The sequence below is a fragment of the Ananas comosus genome, linkage group 7 (genome assembly GCF_001540865.1).
Source record: "Ananas comosus cultivar F153 linkage group 7, ASM154086v1, whole genome shotgun sequence".
In the NCBI taxonomy this organism is placed as follows: Eukaryota; Viridiplantae; Streptophyta; class Magnoliopsida; order Poales; family Bromeliaceae; genus Ananas; species Ananas comosus.
The window spans coordinates 5,533,271-5,554,623 of NC_033627.1; the positions used below are offsets into that span (position 1 = coordinate 5,533,271).

At 35.9% G+C, this 21,353-nt stretch overlaps 1 protein-coding gene and 1 long non-coding RNA gene across 3 annotated transcripts; both read left to right on the forward strand.

Annotated features, from left to right (window-relative positions):
- LOC109712806 lies at positions 3,453-21,016 on the forward strand. Its single transcript, XM_020236568.1, has 3 exons — positions 3,453-3,665; positions 19,403-19,471; positions 20,102-21,016. Exons 1-3 carry the CDS (start codon positions 3,453-3,455, stop codon positions 20,663-20,665), a joined length of 846 nt encoding a protein of 281 aa, XP_020092157.1. The 3' UTR covers positions 20,666-21,016.
- On the forward strand, positions 11,029-14,327 carry LOC109713224. 2 transcript variants are annotated; one of them, XR_002217071.1, is made up of 4 exons: positions 11,029-11,299; positions 12,821-12,970; positions 13,166-13,322; positions 14,065-14,327. It is a non-coding gene; the product is annotated as an uncharacterized LOC109713224 (long non-coding RNA). The 2 variants fall into 2 exon arrangements; XR_002217072.1 differs by having other exon boundaries at positions 11,030-11,299; positions 13,166-13,290.

Consider the following 21,353-nt stretch of genomic DNA (forward strand, 5'->3'; position numbering starts at 1 on the left):
GCTATATGTGCTACATGTGAAATTGGGTAATTGAGAGGCAACCTGTTGGAACTCGAAAACCAAAGGTGAGATGGTGTTTGCTGTGATAAGGTGGTTCTAATTACCTTAAAATGGATTTGGCTTGGATTTTTTACCTTCTAGAGTTTAAGTTATCATGAAAAAACCTATGATCAGCTATAGGTGGAATAGTATGCATGGGAGTTGTTTGTTAAAAAATGAAGCCTTAGGCAAGGTTTGTATATCTCTGGTTTGAGTGGAGTTATCTACTCTAAGAAGATTTGAGCAACAGGATTCTTGGATTCTAATGTTTGTAGACGCTAGAAAACTTAGAGAAAGCCATATGTTGAGTTGAATATCATGTGAACTTGGGTTAGTATGAAACCTGTAGGAATATGTATATGGCAGGAGTTAATCTCTTTTATTCTTCAATTGCTTGGTTTAGTGGTTATTGGGCTGTTATCTTGTTAGGTTTTATTGTGTTTAATCTAAAGGAGATTGAACTTTAGAATTCTTGCTGTTGGAGCATATATAACTGATTTTGCCATGATAAACCTGAGGAAAAGCTATGTAATCCAAAAAACTATACTATGGCAGCTGAGAACCAAGATAAATTATCTTGTAATCTCAGATTAGAAATTGATGTAAATCCTCTAAACTAATTAGTTTAGAGATTCTTGGGTTAGTAAAGAAATTGAATTACTTTTATGTATTTTTATAGAATTTGTATAATAACAAGCTATGTAGAACTAAAACTCGAAAATGCTATTTTGTAGGATTGAAGGTCTAGCTTGGAATTGATCGCGTGAAAACCTAATTAAGGGTAAAACCGACGCGTTAGAAAACTTGGATCGGCATTCCGATGAGCTTACGACAAGCTAATGAGGAAAAACCTCATTTTAGCTTCGTTTGTTGCGAGCGAAGGTTGTGATCGTTCATAAATCGCAGGAAGTGATTTTCTCACATCTCGTCATCATTTAAAGGTGGGTGGTGCTTTCCGAAGTCATCGAATGACCTATTATATTTATGTCACTTTTCTTGAGTATACATGGATTGTATATGTTTAATTAATATTCATGCATTATAGGGTTGAGCTTGATATGTGATTAGATTGACATGTGGTCTATTTGTATGCTTTGAAAGCAAAGTACAGTTGGACAATGACTAGTAAATATAGAACCCTATAGATGTATGAACTTGTATTGGACTATTAAATAGTGACAAAGTGACATTGTGAATTAGATTGCATGAATAGCACCCAGCATTGTGAATGTCAAACAAGAAAAATGAACTTGTAAAATGTGTGATATTAGAACTATATGAATTGATTAGCATCTAGAGTTGGATATGTAAACCTAGCATAAAGAGCTAGTTAAAGTGTGGCATTGTCAGTGTATCATCGAAGACGAGTTTTGGATCATACTCACAAGTAGTCTAATGCTCGAGGTAAAGGTCGCTCCTCCTTGGGCGATGAGTTCCGGAGTGGTCATCAACTGGGTGGGAAGCAGGTATGGGCTCCCCAGTAGACGGTCCCGTCGGGCGAAAGGGAAAGTTTCCCCGATAAAAAGGGATTTAATTAGTGAGTTGCAGTTAATTATGGGGTTAACTGGATTAATTGGGTAATGGTATATGATAGCATGCATGCATAAACTCCATGAGTTATATATTATTCTTTTCAGCTTTGTACAGGTATTGTAGTAGTTACATGATATAGTTGGTTACTATCTATTCTCGTTCTTGCCTACATATGCCTGAGTAAACCTAGTGGGTGAGTCGGCGAGGTCGGCAGCCAAACCCACTGGAAACTTTCAGTAGTTCTCACCCCACTAATCATGCAGGTTCTAGCTCGTGCGGGGTGGTTGAGGATTGTGATCTGGACAGCGCTCCATAGATAGCAGACATCCATTGAGTATAGTGGTATTTTGTATATTTCATCTGTTTATAGTTGATGAAAGAAAATATAAATTATTCATTTCAGAGATGGCAATGTCAATTTAAAGAATGTATGTAACCAATGGTAAGCTTTGTATTTGATTTAAAGTAATCAAGGTATAATGTATGAATGGTTTAGTTAGTTTACTTTCACTTCTTGTGTTGCTTGTCTCGTGCAAGCTATGTATACTGGAAGTTTTTCTGGGCATTTTTTTATACATGTTTGATTATTGTTGTTGAGCCTTGGGCGAACAGAAGAGGTTCTGTTCGTTCGGCGTCTGTGTGCGGGCCCGAACCGACCAAATTGGTGGTCACGTGGCGTGACAGAGGCTCACGTTGGTGAGGATGGGGGTCAGAGGGGGAGGAGAAGGGGAGGAAAGGGTCAAGGGAAGAGGAAGAAGAAGAAGAAGAAGATGCGGCGATAAGGATCGGGGAATAGTGCAATTTTTTCTGAAACAGTATAATTTTTTTTTGAAAGAGTGTAATTTTATTTCAAAGAATGTAATATTTCATCTCAAATAGTGCAACATTCATGTTAAACAGTGCAATTTTCTTACAAAATAGTATAATTTTATTTTAACAGTGTAACCTTCATCTTTTTCTTTTCTTTTTTTTTTTTTNATATTAAACAATATAATTTTTTTATAAAATAATGCAAATTTTATTTTAACAGTGCAACATTTATCTTCTTATTTCTTTTTCTTTAATTCTTAGACTTTTCGGTAGCAGCAATGATATATAATGGTCTTTTAAAGAGAAATTTTTTTCTTTATTTTTTTTACTTTTTATTCTTTTTTTTTCTACCATCTGCATCTTTGTTCACTCCTTAGAGATGGGCGCGTCTTTTTTCCTCACTCTCACATGAGGCAAGCACGTCCTTGACAATGACTTCATCGCCTTCGTACGCTCTGCCCTCACCTAGGTTTGCTTCAAGTTCTCTTTCTCCTTCTCTAGCACCGGCGGAGGTGGAAGCGGGGGAGGCTGCGCTGCCCTTGTTATCGTCGCCGAGGGCCGCCGGTGCTGGCGAAGGAGGAGATGGAGGAAAAGGTTGTGGCGCCGCCCTCGTTACCATCGCCGAGGGTTGTGGAGGCAGTGGAAGAGGTAAGATAAGGGTCGGAGAGAAAAAAAGAACGAAGGAAAAAAAAAAAAAGAGAGAGAGAGAGGAATAAGAATATTTTGATCAGTTTGTTGAAAATCCGGCTCGAATCTGCAAAATCGAAAAAGACGGCCCCAATTTTGTAAAAGCTCAAAACTCTTGAATTTTTTATGCAAATTGGCCATGGTTATTCTATTACCAAATGCAGTCAAAAACGTTACATGGATAAATGTGCAATTTTATTACTTACAGGGATACACATGCAATTAACTTTTCTTTTTTTTAAAAAAAAAAATAATACGGGTCGGGTGGGCGAAGAAGCAACGCAGCCCGTATCCGCCGGCTGCCATCCCTCGCGAGCGGAGTGCGGGGACGAGTGCTGCCGTGCAGGGTTTGCAGCAGAAGAGCCGCTGCAGGAAGACCGCAAATGCAATCCTCCTTCCTACTTCCGCGGCCGAGCTCCTCCGACGGCTGCGGCGGCGGCCTCTTCCTCCCCTCCAGACGGCCCATCATCTCCTCACTCGGCCGGTGGCCCTGGCCCGACATCCGCGGCGAGCTCGACCACTACGCCGTCCTCGGCCTCTCCCGCACCGCCTCCGCCGCGGAGATCAAGCGCGCCTACCGCCTCCTCGCTAGAAAGGTCCCACCTTTCTCTCCTCCTAATTTTTTTAATCAATCTTTATTTGCTCTGCTGTAGAAAGGTTCTGTAAAGATGAAACCCAAGCACGAGCAAATTAGGCTTCGATGATGATTATTAATAGTTGTTGATTTAAGCGCGAACGATCCTACAAGTCGGTGGTTTGGTATTGCAATGTCGTGAAAATAGTGGAGGTCCAGCTGATCAACAAGATGATTTGCCGATCGGCGTAAAAGAAATGATTTGCGAGTAATTGAATAATTGTATTAGCGTTGTATTAGGGCATGATAGGAGTGAATCTGCAAGATGCATTGTGTATTACTTTGAGAGGCTGCTGAGGATTCTAAAAGATGCATTCTCAATCAACTATGAAACCATGGGCGCTCTGCGATTGTCGTTGTGTTTCGTGCTCTGGTCATGTCGAATGCAATTCTTCTACTGACTTTCATGGAAACACATCCATTGGTTGTTCAGACTGGCACTCGTGGAAATTTCACCTTGGGACACATGATGGATGCGATTAGCCTGCAAGAACTACAAAATACTTGTAATCGAAATATCAAAATCCATGGGAGGACCGACTTCTAAAAGTTTGCGTAGTTTAAAGACAATCAAACCGTGGGATACAAGTTGAACGCAATTAGTTTCACTTGTTATGCCGCTTGAGCCGCTAGAATCGTCATAGTGATTACTCTTTTCTTAATAGTCCTAAATGGAGTAAGTAGGGAGACAGACGGCGGGCGGGCTAAGCTGTATTCAAATGGAAATTTGGTGTGAGTTGTATACAGTGGTAAGAAAGTAATAGCTGAGGACCTTGATGTATAAGAAAGAATCCAGAGAGAGTGGAGTAAGTTAAGTCGGTTAGCTAACTTGCCGCCAGCCGAGCTATGTAGTTTACTCTGTTATTGGGTGGGCAGCATTGTATAAACATGGAGCTTGTCAGCCAATGCTTTCTTCTACTACTCCTCTTCTTCTACTACTACTCTCTGTTTATCTTCTGAATTCCCTAGTTGCAATGAGGATGTGATGGCTTATGCTTTCAATTGTTTTTCTTTTCCCCTTTATCTTCTTAATTCCCTAGTTGAGTCAACCACAACTCATCTGATTGGGCTTTATCTTGTCCCTACTTTTCTTCTTAATGCCCTTGTTGAGCGGAGCACAACTCATCTGATTTAGCTTTAATTTTTAGATTGTTGAGTTGAATCTTGTTTGCTCCAAGACCATCACAGAATCTTGTTGGGTACTCCTCCGCCGAAAAGTCCTACTAGCATTTACTATTGATGGTGGGCTGGAAGTCCATTCTTCATCGGAGCAATATGATGATTATTAATCAATCTTCTTCTTCTTCTTCTTCTTCTTCTTCTTCTTATTTCCCTAGTTGAGTTGAGCGCAACTCATTTGATTTAGCTTTAATTTTAATATTGTTGAGTTGAATCGTAGTTGATTCAAGACCATTATAGGTTATCTTTGGATGCTTCTCCCTCAGAAGGTCCTATTATCATTTACTGCTGACAGTGGGCTTGAAGTCCTTTGACTATCAAAGATGTGACGAATATTAAATCTTCAAGTTGGAGTGCTTACATATTTAGGAGCTCTCATAATCCCATGTCTTGCCTAACTAAGTCTAAACCAGATTAGAGATTTTAAAGGATTTAAATTATCTTTTACCAAACTATTTAATGCTGCATCGTGTTGATGGGACCCTTCCTTGATAATATTACCTTTATGTTTTAACTTTTAACCATGCAAGATGCGTTTCTTTTGCCATATTTGCTATTGTTAGGTAAAGAAGACTATTAAAACCTTGTAGCTTAAGTGTTGCTTGGATAGGAGAAGATATTGGTTGATTACTTTGGCTATTAGCCTGACCTACTAGAGAAATAGAAAGGGATGGGAAGAAGTACGATATAGGGGCGGGAGGATCTAGGATTCTTCATAGGGAGCATAATATGTGTTAAAGAAGTATCTAAGCCAACATATTATGGATCACAATCTCCCAAAAAAAAAAAAAATCAAATATAAAGCTTCTTGATAAAAGTGCATTAGCTAATAACAAAATATCAACTAAGTACACAATTTTATAGAATTTAGCAATTATGATTGTCCTCAATCAGTCTTCATAATATGAAAGCACTGCATTATTGCTTTGTTGATGATGTCGTGAAACACTTCTTTTACAATGTAGGTCATCAACAATTGTTCATCCATCGATCCAGTGGCGGATCTAGAATTTTTTCTAGTGGGATTGAATATATAACGGAGAAAAAATATACAAAAATAAAAGAAAAAAGTGAACTTGTCATTAATATTGCATTAAAAAAAAACCTTGTCCTTGACATGTCTTCATATTCTGAAAATGATACATGATAACCTCATCAGAAACACCGTCAAATACATCCTTCTCTATATTAATCACCAAAATTAATTATACATAAATTAGTTTCTTACTAATCACATGAAATTAATCATGTGCCAGTGGCCAACAAAAATATAAAAAATAAATCAATAATAATTATTCACAAACAACAACATTAATCAAGTAGAAGTAAATAAAAACTACTAATATACCTATCATATTTTTTATATCATAACAATATAAAAACAACTACTATTTATTTCAGAAAAAAAGAATAAATTCATAATTAAAGAAAAACAAATAAAGATCCATACACATACCTTATATTTTGCAACCCAATTAAAAATTGGAAGAAAAAAAAATTTACTAGCACCAAAGTAGGATTGGATTTGGCCTTTGAAATATTAATCAATATTTTAATTAGATTAATATGATTGAGAAAAGTTAAGGAGAGATTATGTGGGGTAAAAGAGGCTAGAATTTTTTGTATTAAACAAATCATTTTTAGCCCTCTGCCGCTGCGAAGAAAAGAAACAAAGAGTTAGCAGGTCCAATTTCATCGGACCTGCAATGGGTGCTTTTTCTTTTTCCTAATATGTACGGTTTTTAATTTTGTCTGACCCCACTTGGGGTGAACTTGGATCCCAAAGTGGGATCAATTGTGCAAGCATGGCCTTAATGACCTTTCTTGCACTATCCTTAGTAGGGTCAATATAGGGTATATTGCATCCGCCAATGCATCGATCTCATATTTGATTTTGTAGTTGATTCTTTTTGATTTTCACGGTGAAAAAAAGCTCTTTCAATACTACCCGTTGAAACCGGCAAAGTTAATGTGAACTTGATCAACTTGTAAACGATAATAGCATTTGATTGGGAACAAAATTTTGGAATAACTTTTTTTTTTTGTGTTTCCGGGAACAAGTGATGCCCTAGAACAAGCTAGAACAAGCGTAATTATGTGTTTGGATCAATGTTTCAAAAAACGGTATGTGGGATCTATGTAGTTACCTATCGCATAGTGTATATGCAGTATGTGGGCGCATATGGGGACGCATATGTAGTCCAATTATTAAAATATTTTAAAAATATTTAAAGCATTAAAAATATTTATTAATACTTCGTAACAAAGCTAAATAACTAAGGTAACAATTTAGAATTTACCAATTGAAATTGTCAATTTTAAGTAAAGAGCCTCTCATGTGCAGATGTATCAATAAACTAATAGTTAGTAATTTACTCTTAAATATCAAATAGAGAAATAAATAGGATTTAGATGCATAATCTTAAAAAATGTCAAAAATATTAATATTCTAAAAGCTATATGCTAAACTTTTATGAAGAATAATAATTTTTTCAATAAGTTATCATTCAAATGATTTGACATGCCGACACTTAAAAAAAAGGCCAATTGTTTATATACCTCTGAAATATTCCCGACTTTTTGATTTACCCCTCTTAGAAGGCTAATATTGAAAATATTTTGTTTACATTCCAACCTATTTCCAATATACCCCTAGAGTTAAATTCTGTTAATGAATTATTAGCAATAGTTGTTATCTCTATGAAATTACTATTTTGCCCTTTCAAATATATCCTTCTACCATCACCAAATTTTCTTATTTATCCTTAAGTTAGGGGCACAAAAAGTATTTTGATTTTTGGTCTTTTCAAACATACCCTTCTACCATCACCAAAATTTCTTATTTACCCCTAAGTTAAGGGCAAAAGAGGCATTTTAATTTCCCAAAAAAAAATCTGGTATAATAACATCTAGTTGTAATTATTAAACACATTAGGAATACTATCTATTAAAATAAAAAAGAGATACTTAAGTTATATTTATATAAAGATAATTGCATTTATATGCATTATTGTTAATTAAACTTGTTTGAAAGTAGTCAGATATATATATATATATATATATAGAATTGAGCTATAATACTTTTAGAAGCACCACCTCTTTGGTGCTTCTAAGTTTTTAGCCCTTGGATCTACTTCTTGATTATTAATAGCCTTTTGATCAAAAACTATTCTACCTACCACCACCTTCCACCATCATCCCAACCCTACATTTCTTCATCTAGAGGCTAAAAACTCAAAAGCACCACCTCTTTGGTGCTTTTGGAAGTATTCTAGCTCAACCCGTATAGTTATATATATATATATATATATAATATATATATAGAGTGCGGCTAGGATACTTATGGAAGCACGGAGGGCTCCGTGCTTCCACTTTGGTTTTCGAATGTTCGGACTTTCGATTGACGATGGCTCCGTTAGACTTGATCTAGAGTATTTGAAGTAATCTAGAAAAATAAAATTTTGCGATTTTTCGATATCATTTGCCTAGCTGATCGAAGTGGCTCAAAATCAACGTGGAAAATAAAAATTATACAAAATATGATGGATAATGACATTAAAAAATTTAGATCAAAGCTTATTGATCTTGTTTTATATGCTATAAAGAATTCTTCTATCAAAATTTCATTAGTATTGATATTTTTCACACTGTGTTAAACTTGCCAATCGGCTCACTACAGGCCATTAAAATTAGTGATTTGAGCCCCTTCGATCGCTAGGCAAGATGATATCAAAATCACAAATTTATTTCTAGGACTTCAAATACTTCCTTAGATCAACTCAAACGAGGCCGATCGCGGATTCGAAAGTCCGAACATCGAAAACAAACTTGAAAGCAACGGAGAGCCTCCAGTGCTTCCAGAAGCATATACCACGCGCACCAACTATTATATAATAATATATATATATATATAGAGCTAGGCTGGTATACTATCGGTAGCACAGAGGCCTCCGTGCTACCAACTTGTTTTCAATGCCGCGGCTTCCAAATCGACGATCGGCTCCGTTAGACTTGATCTACATTATTGAAAGTATTTGGAAACCAAATTTCATAATTTTTTGGCATCATTTACCTATCAAACGAGTAATCTAAAAATGAACGGCTGAAAATAAAAATNATTTCATAAAAAATGATGATTAAAGACTTGAATTTAAGATCAGAGGTACTGATCTTACTCTAAATAGTAAAAAGAATTTTTTATAAAAATTTAATTAGATTTGGAGTGTAGATCAAGTCTAACGGAGCTGATAGCCAATTTGGAAGCTACATCATTGAAAACAACTTGGTACTACGGAGGCCTACGTACTATCGATAATATACCAGGCTAGCTCTCTCTCTATATATATAGGGCAGTTCTACTGTGGTATTAGGAGCACAGTAGCCCTTGAGCTCCAAACTTTCTAACCATCCATCAATTTTGATAGATGGTTTGAATTAGAGAGAGAAGAAAAATTGGGAAGAAATTGGGTGTCTCAATTTCTCTTCATTTTGAATTTCTCTCCAATTTCTCTTTTCTCTCTCATCCTAACCACCCATCAATTTTGATGGGTGGTTAGGAAGTTAGTAGCACAAAAGCTGTTGTGCTCCTAATAGCACAGTAGCCCTCTCTCTCTCTCTCTCTCTTTATCTCTTTCTCTCTCTCTCTCTCTCTCTCTCTCTCTCTCTCTGGCCCTCACCCAGTCAGGCAGTCACCCTAGCTCACATTTCTTGCAATTTTTGTATTTTGAACTATTGGACATATTGCATCAAATTATAGGTAATGTTTTATAAAAATTAAACCATTGATTATATAATGTCGAAAATTTCAATCGGCTCGTTTAGAGCTCGAGCTCGGCTCGACTCGAAATTAGGCTCGCTCGAGCTCGGCTCGAATTAATTTCAAGCCGAGCTTGAGCCTAGATTTAGGCTCGAAATTAATTTCAAGCCGAATTTGAGCTGACATAGGCTCGCTCGAGCTCGGCTCGTTTCCACCCCTACTAGTGTGCCCCATATTCGGGCCAGGCCGAGACGGTAAGAGTGCCACAATATCCGTGCCGTGCCTTGGCCCAGGCTATAGTCGTGCCTGGCCACGCGGTCCATTCCTACCAATAGTTTAGCACAATTTTTTGTTCCTAACTGTTGTTCATAATATTACACATTACTGTTTTGTAATTTTATTTTTGTTTCACTATAAAGATTAATTTATTATTAACGAGGATAGCACTGCAAACCACATGACAATATATATAATATTTCATCTCATTTTATCGCCAAGCGTAATATACTTTCTCGCACTCCAAACGAAGCCTTTAATATATTAAGGTATAAGAAATTTAAAAATGCATGCAAGATATTTAAATATTTAAACAGGTTTTAAGGGGTTTAATTTGTATCTTCAGAAATTTTTTTAAAAAATAGTTATCTGACTGAAAAGCATTCATTGTTCTATAGGTTTCCACAAAAAATAGTTTTTTTAATTTTTTTTTAAAATTCTATGAAAGTATCTCCTTTTCATGTTTTAAAATTTTTATTCAAAAAATAAAAATTATAAAAAATATGATTTTAAGAAAAAACCCTTTTTTGAAAAATAAATTTTTACCTATTTTGAGGAACCAAACACCCCACCAGGGCTATCAGCGAGCCAAATATGAGTGAGCTGGGGCTTGGCCGTGTTCGTTTGTTTATTTAATGAGCCAAACGCGAGCCAGCTCATTAAATATTGAGCTGAAAATCAGCTTGTGTTCGACTTGTTTATAAACGAGCCGAACACGAGTTGGCTCGCGAACAGTAAGTTAAATTGTCAGCCTTAATTACCACCGGACCACAAGTTGAAAGAAAATTAGCAAATTGGAATCTTAATCTAACAATTAAAATTTACAAAATATAGGTCCCTTTTTATATTTGAGTTGACCTAGAATCTAAACACTAATGTACATAGAGAGAATTCAGCTAGAATACTATTAATACTATATGAATAGTAGTTAACTATCCACTTTTCTACCCTTGAATGATTACTATTCTATCAACACTACAGGAAATTAGTTAAAAGGCGACATTTATTTAGCGGCTTTTTGATATGGGCCGGCCCAAAATATTAGTCCAAACTATATATCTCCCTTTTCTCTTCCTGGGCCTAGCCCATAATTAATTACCCATCTCTTTCTCTTTCTCTTTCTCTCTCTCCCTCTCTTCCTCCCCTTCGCACAGACCCAAATGGCTACCTACCCCATCGCCCTCTTTCCCACTCCGTTTCCTCCAACCCCATTGCCCACTCTCCCACTCCGTCTCCTCCGACTCATCCTTTTCTAGGGTTTCCTCTTCTCCACCATTTTCTAGGGTTTCTGACTCACCCGCGTCCTCTCGACCTCGCACGCGATCGCCGCATTGGGAGGGATCATTCGTCGACCTTCGTGATCCCTCTTTGCTACTTCTTTTTTGGTAAGTTGAGCCGTAATTGTCCCATAGGTTTTTTGGTAAAGAATTTGGTTGTGATTCGAGTGCTTAGTGCCATGAATTGTTGTGTGATTATATTCTTCTTTGTTTTTGTGTTGAAAGTTGGTGGATTGTAATGTTGTTGGATCGTGTGGATTTTATGAAGATTTTTTTAAAATTTTTTTGGTCCTTTGATTAAGCCAATGCTCCTGTTAGGTGTAATTGAAGGCGTCCATAAATTTTTTCTCAATTTTGGTGTTTTGGTGCTTTTTTGGTGTAGTTCGGGGTTCCTTCTCGTAATCGCTTTGAATTGGTTCTTCATTATGTAGTTTAGGATCTTCTTTGTTTGTTAGAGTTTTTAATTTGAGGAATTTGGTTTGATTTGGTTGCTAAATGATATATTGATGTTTTTTTGAGTTTGTAACTTAGACTTCTAAATTGAATCATTATGTGACTCTGTTCCTTTGTGTTGTCATGGCGAAAGACTTGCTGGATCACGAATTATTATGTTGTTGCTTTGTTTGGTGGATCACAAATTATTATGTAATTGTGGTGCATTCTCAAATTTCTGCTTGAATTATGCTATTTTTGGTGCTTTTTTTGATGTAGTTTGTGATGATGTCGGAATCAATATATGAACATATGTAAAGCATTATAATTAGTACTTTGTCTAATTTTCTAAGAATATAGTTTCAGATACCCATTCCAATTAGGGAAGTATGGTATTCTTGCATTAGGGCCGATGAGAGAATGCTTCGAGCGTTGGTTTTGTCTTATGCCTTCTCAGATTTGAGTTTGAAACAAGATTGTCTTTATAATAGCAGTTGTTTCTTTGATGCAAAATCTGAGGCCTCCTTTAAGTACTATTATTTTTTTTTTAAAAAAATAAAAATTAACATGATTTGTGTGCCTTTGGATGGGCTCCTATGCTGCCATTATCATTGTCGGCTGTTAGCATTCTCAATATACCAAAAATGGAAAAGAAAAAAAAGAGGAAAGACCAAAAATGCTTGGTTCATACAGTTGTAGCCAATTGCTGTTAACCAAGCCACTGCAAATGTATGTATTCATCTTTTATCCTCGAACTACATAACTTGCACGGTTATAAAGCAAGACGCCTGCTTCTGTGCACACAGCCTGCGAACAAATATTTAAATTTAATTTGTTCCCCAACAATACAACACATAAGAAATTTTGATTTGAGCTTAATATGATTAAATAATAAAAATGAAAAGAGTATATATATATATATATATATATATATATATATATATATATATAGGTGTGTGTGTGGGGTGTGTGTGTGTGTGTGTGTGTGTGTGTGTGAAGTATATGTAATGATTTTTTTTTCATAAAAGTATATGCATGTTTTCATAGAAGGATTATCTACTATGAAATCCTGCTAAAACCATTTCAGCCAAAATGTCTAATGTTTTATCTTCAAAAAATGGGAAAGGATGTCTTCTTGACAAATAAAAATCGGTTGTATTTGACACACAAAGTTGCTGATTTGGTGCTTTGTCCCAGTCGTTTCTGGATTTGCAGTTTCCAAATGGGCAGCTCACATATGTGGCTGGTGAGGTGTTGACTAGTAGTGCATTTCTTCCTCTTTTTGGTGGGTTGCTTCAAGCTCAAGGCCGATATCCGGGAGAAACAAGAATTAGCTTTTCTTGCAAGGTTAGCATCAATTCAGACTAATGTCTTTCAACGGAATGTAGAAATATCATATGGTTATGTATATCTCTCTCATTTTTTTTATATTACTTAATATGACGTCTCGTTTAATTCTTTTAAGCTTTATTTTCCTCTATACTTTCTTAATAATGCTTATTAGACTAACGGCTCTAAAAGTTTGTTATTCTTTTTACGTAGAATAAGCGAGGTACTCGAATAACCCCAATGCTGCAGTTGCCCGAAAAATCTTTTTCCCTTAGGATTACATGGGCCATAGCTTGGTAGAGATCCGGCATCATGGTTCGACCCAGTGTCCAACTTAGGTCAATTATTTGCCTCTTCCAAAAAACTTCAGGTTTCTTCTTTTAAATTGTTTCCATGCTATTCATTCATGGTCTAAATATAATGAACTATATTGCATTTTGAAATTTTTTATCTAAACTTAAATAATGTCGTATATTAAATAATGTAGCTTTTGTTTGTGTGTGGAGTGAAGATTTTTTTAATTTCTCTTGAGTTTGATACTATGTTAAAAAACACATGCCAAGTTGGAGAGCTTAAATTGATAGATAAAGAAATTTCTCATAATATATATACATCAGAATTTTAATTTGTGTCCAATATGGGAGTAACCTTCTATGTAATCTCTCAACTGAATGCATCGGAATAGCATTGACTCCTTAGGCTAATTCTGTAGAGAAAAACAAGCAAAGAGAAAAGTTTCTTGTTAAATGAGAGATTTGTAGCTCTGATAAATCATATAGGAAAGGTGATTTGTAGCTCTAATCTACTACTCCTAGGGTGACAGATGCACAGCGAGAGATTGGAAAGCTATCACAAAATTTAATTTGTCATATCATCTTAATATTTGGATGCATGGCACTTGGCACCTAATAAATAAGCTTTGCTGGTTTGTTATGTTCTTTTCTTCATAAAGAATGAAAAGGAAATCTCTCCTAATAATGAGAAAGTGATCTATATATTATATACAATTCTTCGTGGAATTTGTATCTAGATAATTTTATCGATTTTATCGTTATGTTTTAATTGTTAACTATATTCTTATTTTATTAAAGAAATTTTCGTTTTTGTTACAGAATCTTGAGTCTTCGGGAACTTGCTATACGTCAGCATCATCAAATCCTTCCAGTGATAGTTGATTATTTCTTTTGTTTTTGGACCTACTATGTCCTTTAGCATCATTTTATGTTTTGAGCTACTGTGTCATTTCTAAAAAACTATTTTTGAATATTAGAGTTTTTTATCATTTTATTGATGTTGAGAATGTGAGGAACAATTAGTATTTTGGTTTCATTCAATACTCTTGGCTTATATATGAATGAAACAACTTTTTTTGCTATGAATGTGTCATTTTTGTATTGTATCTTTCATACAACTACTATTCCTAGTTAATATACATATTAAAAAGTCCCTATATTTCAATCAATTGTAGCTTTATAAAAAGTCATTGTATATACAAATTAACAGCTTTCAAAAAGCCACAATATAATTTTATTAACAGCATCAAAAAGCCGCAAAAACTATAACATTGTGGCACACCAAATACCGCTATACTAATTAAAGGCGGCTTTTTAATTGCCATAACTTTTAAAAACGGTAGAAATTACAGTATTGTGGCAAAAAGCCGCTATAGATAATCAAAGGCGGCTATAGTAGTGCCACAATTTAAATGCTGATAGTGGCTTTCAAAAAGCCGCTATAGGCACTAAAATGCGGCTTTTGCAAGATGCCGTTATATTGACATAGACCTATACCGACTCAGTTTTCACCGGCTTTTTTTGTGGCTTTTTCAGAAAAGCCGGTACTTTTTATTGCGGCTTTTCAAAAAGCCGCTATAGGTACCCATAAAAGCCACCTTTAATACAAAATGTTGTAGTGCAACTACCTAGTAACCTTATGCATCTAATGGTCAAAAAGTGGATAGTAAATACTATTCATATTATTAATAGTATTCCAACGTAACTATCTCTCCCTTACTATTAGTAGCACCAAGCCATTGGTTCTATTAAGTTTTCGGCCCTTGGATGAAGCAATATATAGTCAGGATGATAGTAGTCTCCTAAGGTTAAATAGATGATTGGTTGAATAGTATAATCTAACAGGTGAAAATGGTCAAAATGATAGATCTAATGACAGAAAACTTGTTAGCACCAAGTGCTTGGTACTATAGTATATATAGTAGGCGGACTTAATATATAAATATATTATCGATTGCATTGTAGCCGAACTTAATGTGTATATAATTGGGATGGAATACTATTAATAGTATTCAACCTGTTTTGCTGTCGAGTTTTTAATCCTCAGATGAAAATTTGTTGGGTTGGGATGATAGTGGTCCCCTAAGGTTTAGTGGTGGTTCTCCTAGGGTTGAGTGGATGGTTGGTTAAATAGTATGATCTAAAGAATGTAATTGATTAAAGTGTAGATCTAACGGCTAAAAAATTGATAGGAAAAGAACCCAAATACTATTAATAGTATTCTAGCTCAACTCTTTCTCTCTCTCTCTCTCTCTCTATGTATATAGGGCTACTGTACTATTAGGAGCACAACAGCCTTTGTGTTCTTAACTTTCTAATTATTCATCAATTTTGATGGATGGTTAGGATGAGTGAGAGAAGAAAAATTGAAATAAAATTCAAAAAAAAAGAAATTGAGACACCCAATTTCTCCTCAATTTCTCTTTTCTCTCTCACTTTAATCACCAATCAAAATTGATGGATGGTTAGTAAGTTAGGAGCACAAGGACTGCTATACTTCTAATATATATATATATATATATATATATATATGAGTAGGGCTGCTATACTATTATGAGTATTGGGCCCTTCGTACTCATAAGTTGTTTTCGATGATAGAGCTTCCGAATCGACGATCCACACCGTTAAGCGTTATCTAGAGTATTTGAAACATCTAGAAATCAAATTTCATAATTTTACGAAATCATAATAAAGTCCATCAAGCGGGCATAAAATGAACGATCAAAATCGAACGATGTCTTAAAAATGGATAATCGGATCCTTCAATTTAAGATCGAAGTTATTGATCATTATCTAGGTAGTGAATAGAATTTTCTATCAAAAATTCAACCTATTCGGATTATTTTGCACCGTTAAACTAATAAGTATTCCATACCGGCCGTTAAAAATTGTCAATTTTGTGAGCTTTTGATCGTAAGGTAAATGATGTCGAAAAATTATGAAATTTGATTTCTAGATGTTTCAAATACTCTAGATAACGTTTAACGGTGTGGATCGTCGATTCGGAAGCTCTGTCATCGAAAACAACTTATGAATACGAGAGCGATCGTACTCATAATAGTATAGTAGCCGGACTCTATATATATATATATATATATATATAAAGTGGGCTGGGATGCTTCTGGAAGCACGGAGCCCTCCATGCTTCCAGGTCGTTTTCGATGTTCGGACTTTCAAATCGACGATCGGCCCGTTAGACTTAATCTAGAGTATTTGAAGTACCTAGAAAATAAATTTTGTAATTTTTCGATATCATTTGCCTAGTAATCGAAGGGGCTCAAATTAATAACTTTAATGGTCGTGGTGAGCCGTTTGCAAGTTTAACGGTGTAGAAATATCCAAATCACATGAAATTTTGATAGAAAATTCTTTATACCATATAAAACAAGATCAATAACTTTGATCTAAAATTTTAATGTCATATCATCATATTTTGTAAGATTTTTATTTTCAGCCGTTGATTTTGAGCCACTTCNGATCTTACTCTAAACAGTGAAAAGAATTTTCTATAAAAATTTCATCATATTTGGATTGTTTTACACCGTTAAATTTACAAACACATCAAATCTACCATTAAAATTGTCAATTTTGAGACCTATTGATCGCTAGCCAAATGATGTCGAAAAATTATGAAATTTAGTTTCCAAATACTTTTAATAGTGTAGATTAAGTCTAACGGAGCCGATCGTCGATTTGGAAGCTGCATCATTGAAAAGAACTTGGTAGCACGGAGGCCTTCGTGTTACCGATAGTATATTAGCCTAGTTCTCTCTCTCTCTCTCTCTCTCTCTCTCTCTCTCTCTCTCTCTATATATATATATATATATATATATATATATATAATAATTGCATTTATATGTATTATTATTAATTAAACTTGTTTGAAAATCGCCATGTGTGTGTATATATATTAAACAATTTTATTCAACACTACATTTCAATCCCACCTTAAAAAAACAACTTTATTGCATATGCAGCAGCATATGGGCTACATATGTGGCCTGACCGTATATTGTGGCACATATTACATATGAGGTGTGGTTTATGTTCGAACCGTATATGCGGATAGGTTTTTGGAACATTGGTTTGGATGCATTTTGTCTATTCTTAGATAATATTTTTGATAGTGTTTGGATGAAAAGAACACTCTTAAAATTCACTGTTAAAATTCTTTAGAATACCAACATGCATGGATAAGCTCACACTAACCCGTCAAGTTTGGATCCAATTTGGGATTTTCCTTGAGATCTCGTAGTTCCTACGGGGTGGAGACGATGGGGTCGGTCCATGGATTTTCCTTCCTTTTGCCACATTTCGCTCATGCGAGATTTGCTTTGTCCCTCTTGAGGTCGCTAGTAAACCCAACTCGTATTTGCTATCGAAAGTTGTACAACCAAGGGGGTTCAAATCGCTCTTTTTCTGCTTTCTCTGATCACTTGGGATTTTTGAATTCGAAAAGATTCTCATCCTTTTGATAGTGTTTGGATGAAAAGAACAATGTTAAAATTTCTTAGAATACCAAATATGTCCTTTTTTTGTACTCTCTTTCCTACAATATTGATTTCCCAACTAGCTCCTCCTCAGTCAAGCATGGTCGGGAGAAGAGGCTTGTGCTTACTTTAGGAAGGGCTTCACCCACTTCCTTGAGTTAAGCATCCCATCAAATTTCGAAGAAAAGGAAAATGTGGAAGTGACAATCATGCTTGAATCATTGACTTACTGCTGCTCATTGTTGGTCTAAAGCCTAATGCGACGGTGGAGGTCGGAGTGGAGGGAGAAAGGGTGGCAGAAGTAGTGGTGAATAGAGATGATGGAGAGGGTTTTGGACTTCAAGGGTTTTAACCAAGTGGGTTTGGGTTGGGGAGAGGGAGAGAGGAAGGAGCTGAGAGGAGAGATTAGAGGAGGCAGCGGTGATAGTGAAGTGGCAAAGGAAAGAGGGATCTGGAGAAAAGGGAGAAAAAAGAAGGAAGAAGGAGAGGCCAAGAGAAATGGTTGGGGGTTGGAGGAGAGCAGTTGGTGGGGAGAGGAGTGGAAGAAAGTGGTTCTTTCCCTTTTTTGTTCTTGCAAATATGGAAAACAGCTCAAAAGGCTTTTGAGTTGTTCTAGGGTTTACAAAGAACAACTCTATTAACGTGTTGTTCTTAAATAACTTGATTTGACATGAGTAAGTTGCCAAAATTTTTTTATTTAGTTTGTGTGCAAATTGGAGGATATTCCCCTTATTTTGGGAATATCCCCAACCAAATAGTGCCTTAACGGGTTGTTCTTGAATAACCCAGTTTGACTGAGATAGATTATATCTAAGCTTTTTATTTTGTTTAGGTACAAAATTGTGTCACCACAAGATTACTACTACCAGTGGCGTGGTGGTGCATGCTGCCTGCCAGCATGACTTTGTGCCATGTTGTACCTTGCTAATGACGAGCGTATAACCTGTCTGCACGACATGTGTTCCATGTTGACGTTGACTAGTTGGCGGCATGGTTATTTAGTACGACACTTGAAATTTTGGTCCACACACCCAAGCAGCTCTAAGTATTAAATTTGTATTAGCCATAACAGAAGCAAGAGTTAAAGTGAGGAGAATTTGTATTATTGAGGACAGAAGCCAGCACGAAATGTGTAGTATGCAGGGAAAATGGGATGTCTGTTTGGAAGTAAATAACAAATAGTTTGTAGAAAAGATAGTGCCCGCCTGAGATGGTATGATTTGTATGCCAAGCCAGTCAAAAGAGGCACAGTAAAATAGAGGTCCTAATATTTGTTTGAAATGTAAGAGAAAGGAGGAGAAACTTGTTTGATTGTTTATGAAAGATTTGAATATTCTGTTGATGCTTTGGCAGCTTGAGTAGAAGTTGAAAGCAGATAACATGATGCTTCTCTTTTTATAATAATTTCATTGTTTCCTTTCGCAAGTTTTAAATAAATATTTGGTATAAAGAAATTCTGCAATGGACTATAATTGTAAAGGATGTGGATTTTTAGATGGTCGATGATGCCGCGAGATGATTTCTTTAACATCACGTGGTCAGACGGCACTCATTTGTTGCTGCTGTTCTTTTATTTTGCCAGATTTCATGCAAAATTTTCTTGTAAAGTGAGATATGGAACGACTGAGGGCTTACTCTGTTAGTGTTGTCATCATGTTCTTTTGCAGTATCATCCAGATGTTTGTGGGGACTTGCAAGCTGCTGAGGTGTTTAAAAGCATCAACTCTGCATACGAGGTTCTTATCCCTGCCATTGCATTTTTCATATTAGTTTATGAGTACCATAATTGTCTATTTTTAATTTATTTGTTACTTAAATGGTTTATTATCATGATATTGTTATTTTCTACTAAATGTAAAGAACTGTAAACTGTTTTCATATACATGTGATTTTTACTCTGCATGAACTTCTTATTCTTAATATGAACTCAAGTCATGCAATATATGTTGAAACTAAGTAGGTTCAGGCCTCTGATTCGGAAAATAATAACTGTGAACACTATATAGCCTGTGCAAACTGGATTGCCAATTCTTAACTAGCCAAGAAATTCTATAAAATACTTTGCTTGAATGAAATTCAATTCCTGAACAATTTAGTTAATTTATATGCAAATTTGAGAAGAATTACAAATTTGCTGACGCAATCTTTTAGACGATACTAGGCCTGTCCTTACAAAATGATTCTTTTTGTGTGTTTTCATGAAGCTGCTCCTTTCATCAAAACATTAAAGTGAGATTTTTAGGAGGCACTTTAGATCCTTTATTAGAGAATTCATCTCAATATTTGCTTTTTGTTTTTTTTTCTCCATTTTTTTTTCTAGAACATTATTTGCCTTTTGTTGATCTAAACTGCGGATTTTAATGTAGGTTCTCTCTGATGAGACCTCAAGGGCTGAATACAATATGACACTCCAATTCCCTCGACAAACAGAGAGGCCCGATTTGGATGCAAGAAGGAATTACAGATGGTCGGAACTGCGGCGCAAAACGCGCTATCGGAAACAAAAGAAATATGACTACTCGTGGTACTACCAGAGATACTATTCTCGAGAAGCCTCAACCTATGAGAGACGTCATTTTGGTGATGTGTTGATATTCGCCTTCTTTACACTCTTCTTCGTGCAGACCATCGGATGCCGGGCCGCTCTCACGATATGCGGAATCACCGCTTTGTTAGATAACCGGTTGGATACTGGGTATAAGATAGGGTATGTGATCGCGTGGATTCTCGGGGGCCGGGGCGGTGTTCTTCTTACTCTATGCATTCGTTTCGCCAGCTGGCTCTGCGGGAAGAACAGCAGCGGGATGGTGGCTTTGGTGGTGGTGGCGATGTGGGTTGGGGTGAGCCTCGCGAGATTTGCTCCTCTTCCTCACGGTGCCGTGCTTACGTTGTTGTACATGTCCATTAAGCTTCAGGTCGATCTCAAGTGAGACAAATGCGAGTGCGTTGTTGGCTCCCTGGTGATGATAAATCCATCCATCCATCCATCCATCTGGTGTATATACTTGCGAGTTGGATTCTGAAATGAAGAACAAACTATTTCGTAAACTGTAAATACAAAATTTCCAATTACTGAAAGCTGGTGCAGAAAGACTTCTTGATGGCTTCATATGTATAGCCAGTTGATATTCATCTTTGCAAGGACTCTTATCAGCTTTTACTTACATACTCCGTACGTTACGGGACATTTAGACCAACATTAAAGATCCTGTTTGGATGCATGAATATTTTTGTGAGTACTTTTTTTTTAAAAAAAAATGTACTCAAGAAGAAGCTTATAATATTTGGTAGATGAGCAGTACGGTCCAATGTAGGATAAATTATTATATCATTATATTCTAAGCTGGCTTAGAGTTTCATGTAGGTTTTGAAACTTCTATTTGATGTGTTAGGAGTGCTTGGAACTTCTAAATTGCTAAAATGTAGAATCACTTACCATGCATTTGGGAAATCTTAATAAATTTTTATCTTCTTTGTCTCACTTGTTTTCTGATCAAGCATGCAGGTTAGCAGAAGTGCCTGTTGGCCTAAAGATTGGAGCATTTTAAAAGTTAAAAGGGACCAAAAACTAAACCTCCACCAATAGGTGAGGAACTAAACTAATGGTATAACTAACCC

What these genes read in the sequence shown, in the direction of transcription:
- LOC109712806 (XM_020236568.1), top strand. Translation starts at nt 3,453, where the DNA reads ATGCAATCCTCCTTCCTACTTCCGCGGCCGAGCTCCTCCGACGGCTGC. An exon ending in ACCGCCTCCTCGCTAGAAAG is followed by an intron (nt 3,666 to 19,402) that starts GTCCCACCTTTC and finishes GTTCTTTTGCAG; the next exon opens with TATCATCCAGATGTTTGTGG. An exon ending in GCATCAACTCTGCATACGAG is followed by an intron (nt 19,472 to 20,101) that starts GTTCTTATCCCT and finishes ATTTTAATGTAG; the next exon opens with GTTCTCTCTGATGAGACCTC.